The following is a 13,844-nucleotide window of genomic DNA, read 5'->3' on the forward strand; positions in this document are numbered from 1 at the left end:
GGTCAATCTCATTTAAATTTTCTCCTGGACAGAACAGACTTTAAATCATTATAATAGGAGATACCAGTCCTCATGAGATTGGGGTATAAAAAGAGTCAGACTTTCCTCCCCTATAAGTACCATGTAATAACCAAATTCAAATATACTTCAGCCTATCCTTTTGTAGTACAGCTTGAACCATATGAAATTTTTGAGGATAGTTTTTAGTTACATAAATGGCAGTTCCATACAATATTAGTATGTTGCTTAATATTCGTATGTTGCTTAATATTCGTATGTTGCTTGGTCTCCAAAAATAGCACCAGTGTCCTTATGTATTTTGGTTGCTACTTAAGACAATGTCTCTGCCTTCAACAGTTATAGTGCAGCAGGAAGTGTGGTAAAGGAGATACAAGACTGGTGACTTACGGCTGGAGGGTTCAGAGGCCATTTTATGAACTAGGTAGAATTTACAATGGACCTTATGATGTTTAGTGAATAAGTACAGATTAGTTTGTGGCTCAATTGTGTGGAATTGAATGGGTGGTTATTTCTCTAGGGGAAATAGCCTGGAGGTGGTTATGTGATAAATCACATTTGGCTGGAATTTGCAGGCTGGTTTTTTGGGTGAGGTGTGGGGAAGGATATAGGGTAATAAGATTGGTTGGTTGTAGAGCATATGAAATGCTGAATGATTAAGATTTTATGGAAGAATATTCAAATCATTATATGTCCAGGATAGGAAGCCATTCTTTTATTAACAGTTTCCTTTTTCCTTCATTATGGTTTGTCCCATCCCCGCCCTTTAAGAATTTATTACCTGCTTACAAAAGCTAACTTGTGGCTAATGGTGTAGAACTGAACAGATGGTTATTAGACATTTTCTCTTGAGCAAGAGATACTTCTTTGTCAGTGGGTTGAAACTGACTTGGGAGGATCTTACAGTGATCCTGCTGCTGCTGCTGCTAAGTCACTTCAGTAGTGTCCGACTCTGCGCGACCCCAGAGACGACAGCCCACCAGGCTCCCCCGTCCCTGGGATTCTCCAGGCAAGAACACTGGAGTGGGTTGCCATCTCCTTCTCCAACAGTGATCCTAGTTAAGCTGAAATACAGTGGGTTAAAATACAGTAAGTTGTACTTCATCTGGTTGCTTATACTTACCTGGTTCTAAAACTGGGACTACTGAATAGACTCCCCCAGTTCCTTGGTAGTTGAGTTTAGGTGGTCATAACCTTGTGAAAGGTTAAGTGTATAGAAGGGGGTTTGATATTGGGAAGCTCACCTTATTTTGATGAACTAACAGGTGATAAAAACTATAAAACTTTTGAAAGGTTTAAATTAAAAAGGAGGTTTACTTCCCCTCTTCTGCCCCATTTATAATTAAAAGAACCTCCTTTATATATAGTATCTTCTAATATTGTTTTCAAAGTAACTTTTTACAACCTTATGGAAAGACTGTACCTTGGGAATAGTCTGGATAATATTTGATGACTCTTTGCGACTCCATGGACTATACAGTCCATGGAATTCTCCAGGCCAGAATACTGGAGTGGGTAGCCTTTCCCTTCTCCAGGGGATTTTCCCAACCCAGGAATTGAACTGAAGTCTCCTGCATTGCAGGTGGATTCTTTACCAGCTTAGCCACCAGGGAAGCCCAAGAATACTGGAGTGGGTAGCCTATCCCTTCTCCAGCGGATCTTCCTGATCCAGGAGTCAAACCAGGGTCTCCTGCATTGCAGGCGGATTCTTTACCAGGGAAACCTGTGGTTCCAGTGGTCTTCACACTTAGGAGGAGAGAAATTTGAGACCAACAAAGGGTATGAAAGAATAGTCACCTAGGTGTGAAGTTCTTGAACCTATTAAGCATTTAGGACAATCTAAAATTAACTGTGTATCACTAAAATAAAAATTGCATAAGGGCAAGGATTTGTAGTTTTATTCATTGTCACAGCCATAGCTTCTAGGGAATAAAAGATGTCTGCTTTTGTAAAAGTAGGTGGTCAATAAATGAGCTAAACACTAAATGTTCCTGGCTGCCATTTGAAGAAAGCTATATAGGTAGGCCCATGAGTGTGAACTAAGTGAAGCTTCCTTATAGTCCAGGCAGTGCCCTGGAGGTCTTACCAGGATGCAGGATTCCCCAGTTTTCTCAATATTGATCTTCCACATCAAAAAGTATTCCGTGGATGTTTTGTGAAAGAGCTTTGTGGCTAGTTGAGTTTAGTAAACAATCTACCTTGTCCCCAACTTGGAGATTTCCAGTATACGTGGTGTGTTTAAATGCTCTTGAGAAATTCTGTTTGTCAGCATTTCCTAAATTTGTATTAATACACCCTTGCAACTTGTTTTGGTGTTGACACCTTTGTCATACCACAAGTTTTCATTCCATAGAAAAAACACACTCAGAAAACAGTGCTCTGTAGAATCCATGCTCTTACTAATGCCTCCAGGAAGTGACTTGGTTTAGATCACTTTAGAAGATGTAAAAGGATTTCTAATAATAAATAGTAAAATATAAGCAGGGTAAATCTGCCAGAAAAGTCATCTGACATGTATTGTTCATTTCATTTTTCTCTCCTAGTTTTAATTTTCTAAGGTCCCATTTTCTCTCATTACTGTTAAGGAATTATATCTTCAAATATGAATAGTCAGTGGGTAACTAATCACAGTATTGAATAGCAAAAAGGAACCTATTTATTTGTATAGGTTTTCTGTTCATACAAAATGAGGATATGCAGCTTCAGCTGCCTTAATTAAATCAAGATTTCCAAAATCTTGCTTAAAGATTTCATTACATGCCTTCAAATAATAGTGATATACGTGGTTTATATACTGTTTATATTGTGTATATAGTGTATATACAGTACAGAAATTTGGATGTTATATGCTGAGCACCACCTAAAGTACTGGTGAACAAAGAAGGCAAGGGTCCTATTCTGGAGCAGCTTTCATGGAGGATGGGGTATAAGGAAAAACATCAAACAAGAAACAGCACTGTGAGATTAAAGTAAATCATGTGGTAGAGAAGAAACGGAGATATTCTTATGGAACAGTTTTATTGGTAAGCAATAATCTTACCATTTAAAAAAAATTAGTTTCTAATTCCTTTTTGAAAGGATAAGGGAAGTTATTTGAATAAAGTGTGAAAGTGTTAGTCATTCAGTTGTGTCCAAGTCTTTGCAACCCCATGGACTGTAGCCTGCCGCGCTCCTCTCACCATGGAATTCTCCAGGCAAGAATATTGGTGTGGGTAGCCATTCGTGTCTCCCGAGGATCTGCCCAGCACAGGGATCAAACCCGCGTCTCCTGCATTGCAGGCAGATTCTTTACTGTCTGAGCCACCAGAGAAGCCCTTAGTTGAGTAAGAAGTCTTTTCATTTCTCTATTTCAAGATTGTAATAGAGTAATTTGGCAGGTTGGCCCTGCCATTTCCCTTTCCTTTAAAAGGCAACTTTGTTGTTTTAAAGAGCTACTTCCTACTTGGTGGCAAGGTAAAAAAAGAAAAAAGTACACCACAAGTACCTAAATGTCTTCATTTTCTGTATCCTTCTTAATTCTTACATCCTACTAGCAGATTTCCTTCCAAAGATACTGTAAGGCGTCTGCAGTGCATAAACTTATTTTCACTCTGCTTCAAATTACCAAATGTCTCTAATTGTAGTGAATTTTAATGGTTTACTCAGTTTATAGTTTCACTGTGATATTGTATACAACTTTAATTCATCTTCTTTATTTATGTAATTCTTGAACTATATGGACTTTAGGCTTTCACCATTTGTTGAATAGGGGGGCTTAGACAAGAAGATCTCTGTAACCTGTTCCAAGTACAAAGTTACGTGATTCCAAATTACAGTTGTCCTCCAATGTGTTTACACTGAAGTAAACACTTAAGTGTTTATACTTAGTGAAGCACTAAGTTGGAATAAAAATTCTCACTAAACCCATTCCTTAAATGATTAAAATCCTATAAAGGGATATTATTAAGCAGACTTTCTTACAAAGTTTTCTGCTGACAAAAACTACTCTTTATGCTTTACTGTAAAGTGCATAAACTGAGAAATGTCATAAAAGTCATCTGTAGATCTCATCAGAGATCTCTCATAGTTTACTTTAGCACCTAACCCTCCAGCAATAACAGTGTGTCAATTCAACCCTGTCTGATTCTGATTCTATATCAGGGTCTAACAGTTGCCAAGCTCACAGAGAATAAAAATGACTTTTTGAGGTCTCAGCAGTCATTGGCTTGGAAAGTCTGGATAATTTAACAACCACATCCTAGTGGCAGACTCACATGACAAGTATTACCTAAACTACATCAAGCCCTGATGTTAGGGGCTATAGATAGTCTGCTGGGGCTAATTAAGACTCCTAATTTCTAGTCCCCTGTACAAACAGCTATAATTATCTCAAGTAACATATAAAACTTTATTTTTCAGTTAGATCTATAAAGTGGATGGTAAATTTTCAGTCATTAGATACTGTATATCTGGTTGTGTGTCAGTGTATTAAATTCTTGAATATACAAGCTGAATGACATGTGGAGTTTAAAAGTAGATTAGTAACTTTTTTTTTTTTCACATAATCAAAGGTATGTTTACATTTTCTAATGTGTGTTTTTTAAGACAAAGCTAGGTTAAAGCTATTAGGATAGCTGTTTAGTGCTTTCAGTTAATAGTTGAAGTAACTATAGGAAGAGTTATGCTTTTTATGTAATATGTCAGCGGTTGGTAATTGGGAAGAAGAGAAAATCAGAAGCCAGGAAACTTGGATAACAATTATGGTTCTGCCTTTTAGAAATTCACTTAATATACATGGGCTTTGGTTTCTTCAGCAGTGTAGACTGATTATTTTTAAGATCCTGACTAGCTCAAAAAAATTGAATCATCTTTAAATAAAGGATTTTGCTTTACTGTCAGTTATATTTGTTCAATTTTTATTTTTTTTTATTTTTTTATTTTTTTATTTATTTTTATTTGTTCAATTTTTAAATGAATGAATTTTGTCTTTACACCAAATAATTTTATCTCTCTTACTCTAAAACAAGTGAAAAATGGATTATGTCAAAGACACTGCTTTTTGCATAAATTCATATTTATCTTAGAAAACCTTGAATAATTGTGGATTAGAAAATACCTTTTTTGGGTGCCTGGCTCGTGGGTAAATTGTTTTACATATAAAATGATCCTTGCTAAGACTAGTCTGTTTCTTTTGGAAAAGTATACTTTTCTTAGATTTATTTTTAAATGTATAAGCGCAATAATGAACCCCGTCTCTTTCTACCCACTCCCATTCAACAGGTGAAGCAATTATGAAAATCACATTTTTCAGCTACTCCAGACTTCTAAGTTTAGGGTTTAGAAAAGTCCTAATATATGGAGAAAGGATTTTTATAGAGAGCCATAGATGAATGGCGGTTGAGTAAAGTGTGAGTTATAAGACTTGAGAGACATGAATTAGCTGAAGAATGCAGCTTTGAAACTTCCAGTAAAAAGATAATCTTTTGCCTGTGTTCTTTATTTTAGTGTCTTATTAACCATCCCAGACCAAGAAAGCTAAAGATGCAGATATCTGTCCATGAACAAGTAACCTTACCTCTTTGGATCTCAGTTCCTTACCTGTAAAAGAGGGTGAGGATAACGCATTTATAAGGCCAACACATTTGCAGTATGGTAGTTTGTTTTACCATCTGAGCCACCAGTGAAGCCCTTAACTAATTAGAAAGTTCTCAGAGGGGTTTTGTTTGTATATTTCCCTTATCAAGTATAATAAAGGAAAAAAAAATACAGGAAAGAGTTAATAGTTTCCTTAGTGTAGGTGTTTTGATGCTTGAATATCTGCTAATTACTCCAACTCTAAAGCTCCAATGTTGAGATGATCATGCAGCCAGATCTTGAGTTACTGATCTTTCCTACGTCAATGATGACAAAGAAAGAAAGACAAATGGATCTGAACCTCAGGACCTGGTTTTCTTCATTTGGAGAACTGGACAGTTGATCGACCTGCTTCTTGTTTCTGGTTGAAACGGGAAGCATTTACCAGGCCCACTGGGCAAGGCTCTGGGTCTTGCTTTTAATGCTCTCTCTCCAAAGAGAACTGATGCTCAAAGGAATTTGTGCTGTTCCCCAGTCTGCCCTGGGAAGAGTAGAAGGTAGAGGAATGCCTTATAGGAATTATAATGGAAGACAAGAGAACCGAAATAGAAATAATAAATAGCACTTATGGAATGCCTACCATTTTTCAAGTAAGGTTGGAAAACTTCTTAGAGATTTTATATTTGAACTCATTAACAATTCAGTGAAGTATTGTTACCCACCCAGGGTTGTTATGTTGCCTGGGGTCATGGACAGAGTCATGATTTTAACCCCAGTCTTCACCCCACAATATCCTGCTATGACATATCAATATATTCACTTCTTATATTTATATGAATTTAACTCTCAACATATTACCTTAGGAATTTTGATCTTTATGAAATACATTTGTAATGACAGGGTTTACCAAGATGTTCAGAATTCTCAGAAATGAACATAAATGTTTTTTTATCCCTTATTTACCATCAGTTGAAGTGTTTTGCTAACACAATCATAGAAATTTTTTTTTTAATTTGCTATGAACATTTGGATTTTGAATTTTCTTCAGAGAAATATTTAGTATGTCTCTTAAAATTTAAATTTCACAGACAAGAGAAGAAAGGAAAATGGAAGCAATTCTGCAGGCTTTTGCCAGACTTGAAAAAAGAGAGAAGAGAAGAGAACAAGCTTTGGAAAGAATCAGCACAGCCAAAACTGAAGTTAAAACTGAATGTAAAGATGCACAGACTGTCAGTGATGCTGAAGTTATTCAGGTATTACTTTTCAGGTCTACTTTTATTTTTACACTTAACCACTTTCTAATAAAATCTTCTCAAACAATTACATCTCTAAAGAATTTTTGATGCGATATTAGCCTTTCAACAGCATTTTTCAAATCCTTTGAGAACTTGGGCTTCAGATATGAGACTTGCTTCGTTTTTGAGTAAGGGAATTTTTATGTCAATTTACAGTATTCATAAAGAAATTTGAGGAAGTTAGCTTCTAAAGCAGATTGATACCATTAGATTTCAACTACTATCTTTTATAAACATGGTATTCAAAGTTCCATTCTTCTGTATTTTGAATTAGGAACAAGCAAAAGAAGAAACTGCTAGCAAGCCAACCCCAGCCAAAGTAAATAGAACTAAACAGAGAAAAAGTTTTTCTCGGAGCAGGACTCACATTGGACAGCAGCGTCGGAGACACAGGACTGTCAGTATGTGTTCGGATATCCAACCGTCTTCTCCTGACATCGAAGTTACCTCACAACAAAACGATGTGGAAAATACTGTACTTGCAATAGAACCAGAAACTGAAACTGCACTAACAGAAATAATTACTGAAAATGAAGTTCCAGTACTTAATAAATGTCCAACAAAGTACCCTAAAACAAAGAAGGTATGATTTTTAATGAACGTGAAGAACTGTTGTCTGAATGTAAAACTGTTGTCTAACAAGTTCCCATGATGTTACATGTATTCATGTTTTAGGAATTAAGGCTATAACATTTCATAAGGAACAGACTGATAGTTATTTTTAAAGTCATAGTTTTTATCCTTCTAAACATTTTAAAGAGAATTGTAAAAATACAAAAATATTTGATATATTGACTTCTTTTTGGTATTACAATTATGATTTCTAATGATTTCCTTTTGCCTACTTTATGTACTTAAACTAAATTTCTCAGAAACGACTGGTTTGAGACGTTATCTTTTCTTTATATATATAATATATAAATAAATTTTGTGGTATATAGGTAATTACAAGAATTAAATGTTAAATTGATTTTCATAGAATGTACTAAGGATGTGGAAATGTATAAAGGGTAGTTTTAATTTTGTTGGAATATAGTTGATTTACAGTGCTGTGTTAGTTTCAAATGAACAGCAAAGTGATTCATTCATTCATTCAAGATCCTTTTCTCATATACAGTATCACAGAATATTGAGTTTCCTGTGCTATACTGTAGGTCCTTGTTGTCTGTTTTATGTACAGACAGACAATCTGTATACACAGACACAGTAGTGTGTGTATTCATCACAGCTTCTGATTTATGCCCCCCACCACTGGCTTAGATGGTAAAGAATCTGCCTGCAATGCAGGAGGCCTAGGTTCAATCCCTGGGTCAGGAAAACCCCCTGGAGAAGGAAACGGCAACCCAATCCATTCTTCTTGCCTGGGAAATCCCTTGGGCAGAGGAGCCTGGCAGGCTACAGTCCATGGGGTCGCAGAGTTGGACATGATTGAGGAACTAACACCTCCTCCCCATCCGTAACCATTTTGTTTGTTTTCAATTCAGTATCTGTAAATCTGTTTTGTAAATAAGTTCATTTGTTTTTTTAGATTCCACATGAGTGACAACACATGATATTTGTCTCTCTGTGACTGACTTCACTTAGTATGATAATCTCTAGATCCATCCATGTTACTGCAGGCATTATTTCATTCTTTTTTATGGCTGAGTAAATACTCCATCGTGTGTGTGTGTGTGTGTATGTGTGTGTACACACACATCTTTAACCATTCAACGGACATGAGGCTGTTTCCATGTCTTGGCTGTTGTAAATAGTGCTATGAACATTGGGGTACATGTATCCTTACTGATTAGTTTTCTGCAGTTATATGCTCAGGAGTGGGATTGAAGGGTCATATGGTAGCTCTGTTTCTAGGTGTTTAAGGAATCTCCATAGTGATTGTACCAATTTATATTCTCACCAACTTTGTAGGAAGGTTCCAGGAAGGGTAGTTTTACATCAACTTATTAATAAAAATCTTTCAAAAACTACTGTCAGTCAGTTTTAATAAAGCAATTGAGGGAAATAGTTCACTGAGATCCACCACCTGGAGCTTTATAGTAACCTCAGAAATAACATACCACCATTATGAAGCTTTGTTTTACTCCCATTCTGAGTATAGTGGATTGGAGCGGAATACCAAAGTGGTAATCCTTAGGCTCTTTGGGGAGTGGGGTAGATCATAAATGAATCCTTGTTATATTGTTTGCAACAAAATACTTTGAAACCCAATTTATCTCCTTTTTGTTCTTACCAAATTCAATATAGTTTATAGGTACTATGAAACCATGAGAAATAATTTAGTAAATGTAGTAAAAACCTAGTTTGAATCTGCAAGTATACTGTAATGGCTGGATGGAGGTAAGAGCTAAAATTAGAGCTCTGATTTGAAGTCTGTACTCACATTTTTGCACTTTGGATCCTGAACAAACAAGCCAGTACTTACTTTTGAAAATGACCATTATTTTTCCCACTTTGGAAGGACAAAAAGTAACTGCAAATTTTCTTTATAATTTGGATTAGTGAGGAAGAAAACAGATTCATGTTTCAAAGTAAAAGCTATCTTTGGGAGTTCTCTAGCTGTTCTGAGCTCTCACTGCTGAGGGCCCAGGTTCAATCCCTAGTCATAAGCCATGTGGTGCAGAAAAAAAAAACTACTTTCTTGATGACAAATTATGACTTAAACCCTGCCCTTTAATTATTAGACTGCTGTGGGGCTAGAGATTTTATCTCCTGGTCTGAGATACAGATTCCTATATCCTGATATTGTTTAAAAAAAAAAAAAAAAACACCTTTCCCCCACAGGTTTTGCTTACAGTATATACTATTATTTTAAACAACATACTGTTTGACAAGAGTAGCAAATGATCCTGGATTCCCATAATGTAAAAGCGTCCTTCATTTAGTACACAGCGCTTACTCTGTGCCAGGTACTGTAAGAAGAGCTTTGGTTATTTAACTCTTTTAATAATAACCCTACTTGTAGAGCTAGTTTCTATTATAACCGTTCTTTTATATAGGTCAGGATTAAGATGGAAAAAAGTTACATAACTTGCTCGAGGTCATGGTGTAAGTGGCAGTCTGGTTGCAGAATCCCAAGTGCTTTAGCACTGCGGTTCTTTTTCTTTTTCCCCCACAAAGTCCCCCAGCAAAGTCTTTTGCTGTTATTAATCTCTGTTCAGTCTTACCCTGATTTAGCACTGCATTCTGTTGCCTGTCCTAGAAAGGAAGTTTAAATACATGGAAAAAGAGAGAGAGAAAAGATGCCAAAATGCTTATCGTGATTATTTCTAGAAGTGAGGATGTGGGTAGATATTATTTAATGTGCGTGTTTCTGTATGTGTGAGAATGTATGTTTAAATACATATACACTAGTTTTTCTACATATTTTTTATTATAAATGGTATTTGTAGAAAATAACTAGATAGAAAAGACATAAATGCCCACACAGCAAAGAAAATGTGCTTATGCTGACAAACTGGAATCCTTATTTTCATGACCATTAAACCTGAACTTTACTAGTTTTTTGTTTTTTAAAGAAGGTGAGGGTATTCAGATATATTCATATAGCCAGTAAAGACTGAATTATTATGTACAGTGTAGATCCAAAAACTTCAACAGAATTAAAAGAAGTTTGTGAATTTTCAAAGCATGGGAACTTAATACTAAAAGATTTCAAACCCCATAAATCAACAGTGATTGTCAATGCCAACAGCTTTAAAAGAAAAATCACATGCACTGGGGTAGCCAGGGTAAAGAGCACTGCCTCATGTCTGACAGACATTTTCCACATAATACAGAAGCGGTAACAAACCTAACTTTAGAATTTTGTTGTTTTTAAGGTGGTATTGAGGTGTCCTAGATTTTTACTATTTTATAAAAATATTCATAGAAGTATTACTGTGTAAAAAATTTTAGTAATAAGAGTGGATAACCAAGGAAATGCAGAGTAACTTATATTGACTTTTTGAACATTGTATATGAGTGATTTAAATGAATCATTTTAGATAATATGTCAGTTTTCAACTTGCTGTTCAAATACTGTATAGGATAAACTGTATAATTACATATATAGTGATCCAAATTTTGTTTCTGCCTAGCACTTGGTCAGTGAATGGTTAAGTGAGAAGAATGAGAAGACAGGAAAACCTTCAGACAGCCTTTCAGAGAGGCCGCTGCGCATAACTACAGATCCTGAAGTGCTAGCTACACAGCTCAATTCTTTGCCAGGTCTCACTTACAGTCCACATGTATACTCTACTCCTAAGCACTATATTAGATTCACTTCACCATTCCTTTCGGAAAAAAGGAGAAGAAAAGAACCTCCTGAAAACATATCTGGCTCATGCAAGAAGGTAAACTTTTCTTTGGATATGAAAATCTAGTATGAGCCAATGCCATTCTCATTCCATACTACCATTCTTGGGAGTGAAATACTTTGGGAATTGGCTGTACCTTTATAGCTGCAAACTGACTTCTGTTCACTTATTGTTTTGTGTATTTCAGCGGTGGTTGAAACAAGCTCTGGAAGAGGAAAACTCAGCAATTTTACATAGATTTAATTCGCCCTGTCAAGAAAGATCCAGAAGTCCTACAGTCAATGGTGAAAATAAAAGTCCACTACTATTAAATGATAGCTGTTCCCTTCCAGGTAGAACTTCTTTTCAGTGTTGTTTTAGTGTGGAGAATGTAGCAGGATGTATTTGGCATACACACATATATAAATAAAATATATATGCATATTTATTCTAATTATTATGTACCTCACAAAAGCAGCACAGATTCTTTACCATCTGAGGTACCAGGGAAGCCCAAAAGTAGCATATTGTTTTTATATATATATATATATATATATTCCCCCCCCCCCCTTTTCTGCCTCCAACATTTTGGATGAAGATAGATATACACATGAAAACTATAATTTGCAGTACCATGTATGTTGGGGCTTATGGTTGATTTTTGGGCCTAGTTAGCCATCTGTTTTTCAGATTCAAAAGGACTCTTAGAAATCAGTTAAATTAACAGCTATACTTCCAAGATTTCTTGGCAACCTCTAGGCCTGTAAGCCTTCTGGCAAGATAATGCTTGGTACTGGTGAAATTGGGGGGAGGGAAATGGGGGTGAGTAAAGATTGCTTCATGTTAGTATTATTATCTTTAAAAACCTTCAAATTTAGTTTTGGGATGAAAACCATCATGATGATGATTGTCAATGTTTTGTGCTTTCCCAGAATGTATTACAGATTATAGCAAATGTTAGCAGTATAATTTATAATTTATTATTTTACCAACAGATTTAACTACACCACTGAAAAAACGAAGACTTTATCAGTTGCTAGATTCTGCTTACTCAGAAACCTCCACACCTACTCCTTCACCGTATGCTACACCAACTCACACAGATATTACTCCTACAGACCCATCATTTTCCACTCCTCCACGGATAAAGTCAGATGATGAAGCTTGTAGAAATGGTTATAAGCCCATATATTCACCAGTTACCCCAGTAACTCCTGGCACACCAGGAAATACCATGCACTTTGAGGTGAGAAACTTACATGGCAAAAACAAGAGCCCATGGGGACGGGGTTTCTTTAATAGCTTTTCTCTCCTTTTAATAAATAGTGTAACCTTTAATAATAGTTTCTAAGGAACTAAGTGAAAACTTTGAACATCCATTTATGTGAATTTAAACTTTTTTTTAATTCAAATGAACATAACTTTCATTTTATTGATCTACAGAAGTCAGACTAAATACCTCTATATCAAACTGACTTTAAAGCCAACTATAAGGACAATAGAAATAAAAAAGTTTAAAACCAAAGTCTGTGTAGTAGTTTCTCTTAAGTTTTCATTTCTGTAAATATGGGTTTAGTTATATATTTTAATTTTCAATTCTGCTTCTGTCTTTTATGCAGAATATTTCTTCCCCAGAAAGTTCTCCAGAAATTAAGAGACGCACTTATAGTCAAGAGGTAAGGAGATATTAAGAAAGATTTTTTAAATTGGTGGCTTTTTTCTTAGTATCATTATTTTGCTTAAATTATTGGTAGTTTTAATGTAAGTAGCTTCCAAATGTGATTATTTGTGTAATTTTTTTTTTTAATTCTGTAAACAGGGATATGACAGATCGTCAACCATGTTAACGTTGGGGCCTTTTAGAAATTCTAACTTAACTGAACTGGGTCTGCAAGAAATAAAGACTATTGGCTATGGCAGCCCTAGGAGTAGGACTGAAATCAGCAGGCAGTGCCCTGGAGAAAAGGAACCGGTGTCAGATCTTCAACTGGGACTCGATGCAGTCGAGCAGACCGCCTTACATAAAACCATGGAAGCAGCTGCACACGACAGGACTGAGGCTGCCAGCCAGCTGGAGGCTGCTCACTCGGGGCGGGGCCCTCTGTATTCCTCCTGGGTAAAGAGTCCTGAGAGAACAGGCGTTAACTTCTCAGTAAATTCCAACTTGAGGGACCTGACACCCTCACATCAGTTGGAGGTTGGAGGCGGCTTCCGAATAAGTGAGTCAAAGTGCCTGATGCAGGATGATACTAGAGGCATGTTTATGGAAACACCCGTGTTTTGTACTTCAGAAGATGGGCTTGTATCTGGTTTCGGACGGACTGTTAATGACAATTTGATCGACGGAAGTTGCACACCCCAGAATCCACCACAAAAGAAAAAGGTTACAAATTTAACAATTTATAGTCCTTTTAATAGTGTTTTATTCATACTACTACTGAGGGTAATTAATAGTTATGTATTATGTAAGGCATTCATACTTTATTCATATTAAATTATTGATGGTGTACATTTTTAAACCTTTTGTCAGTGCTCCACTGACTAGATATTGTTTGCAGAGAACTAAATTATAAGGATCATGATTTCAGAGATCAAAAACTCAAGGTGATTACTTCACTTTGAGTAACTTTTAAAAAAAACCACTTCCCAACCAAATAAATGGAACTGAGTACTATGTCTTCTTGGTGGTTTCATCACTAAG

General features: G+C 35.9%; 1 protein-coding gene across 9 annotated transcripts in view; it reads left to right on the forward strand.

Moving 5' to 3' along the window:
- The window catches only part of KMT2E (lysine methyltransferase 2E (inactive)), a 91,168-nt gene that overhangs the window by 71,484 nt on the left and 5,840 nt on the right, over window positions 1-13,844 (forward strand). For 8 of the 9 annotated variants that reach the window (NM_001082451.3, XM_059885693.1, XM_005205364.5 and 5 more), the window contains 7 exons: window positions 6,660-6,824; window positions 7,141-7,449; window positions 10,946-11,200; window positions 11,352-11,496; window positions 12,139-12,389; window positions 12,763-12,819; window positions 12,963-13,526. In NM_001082451.3, the coding sequence (NP_001075920.2) occupies window positions 6,660-6,824; window positions 7,141-7,449; window positions 10,946-11,200; window positions 11,352-11,496; window positions 12,139-12,389; window positions 12,763-12,819; window positions 12,963-13,526 (1,746 nt within the window). The remainder of the gene's footprint in view (window positions 1-6,659; window positions 6,825-7,140; window positions 7,450-10,945; window positions 11,201-11,351; window positions 11,497-12,138; window positions 12,390-12,762; window positions 12,820-12,962; window positions 13,527-13,844) is intronic. The other variant, XM_059885695.1, reaches the window with a different exon arrangement.

The sequence above is a fragment of the Bos taurus genome, chromosome 4, assembly GCF_002263795.3.
Source record: "Bos taurus isolate L1 Dominette 01449 registration number 42190680 breed Hereford chromosome 4, ARS-UCD2.0, whole genome shotgun sequence".
Taxonomy (NCBI): domain Eukaryota; kingdom Metazoa; phylum Chordata; class Mammalia; order Artiodactyla; family Bovidae; genus Bos; species Bos taurus.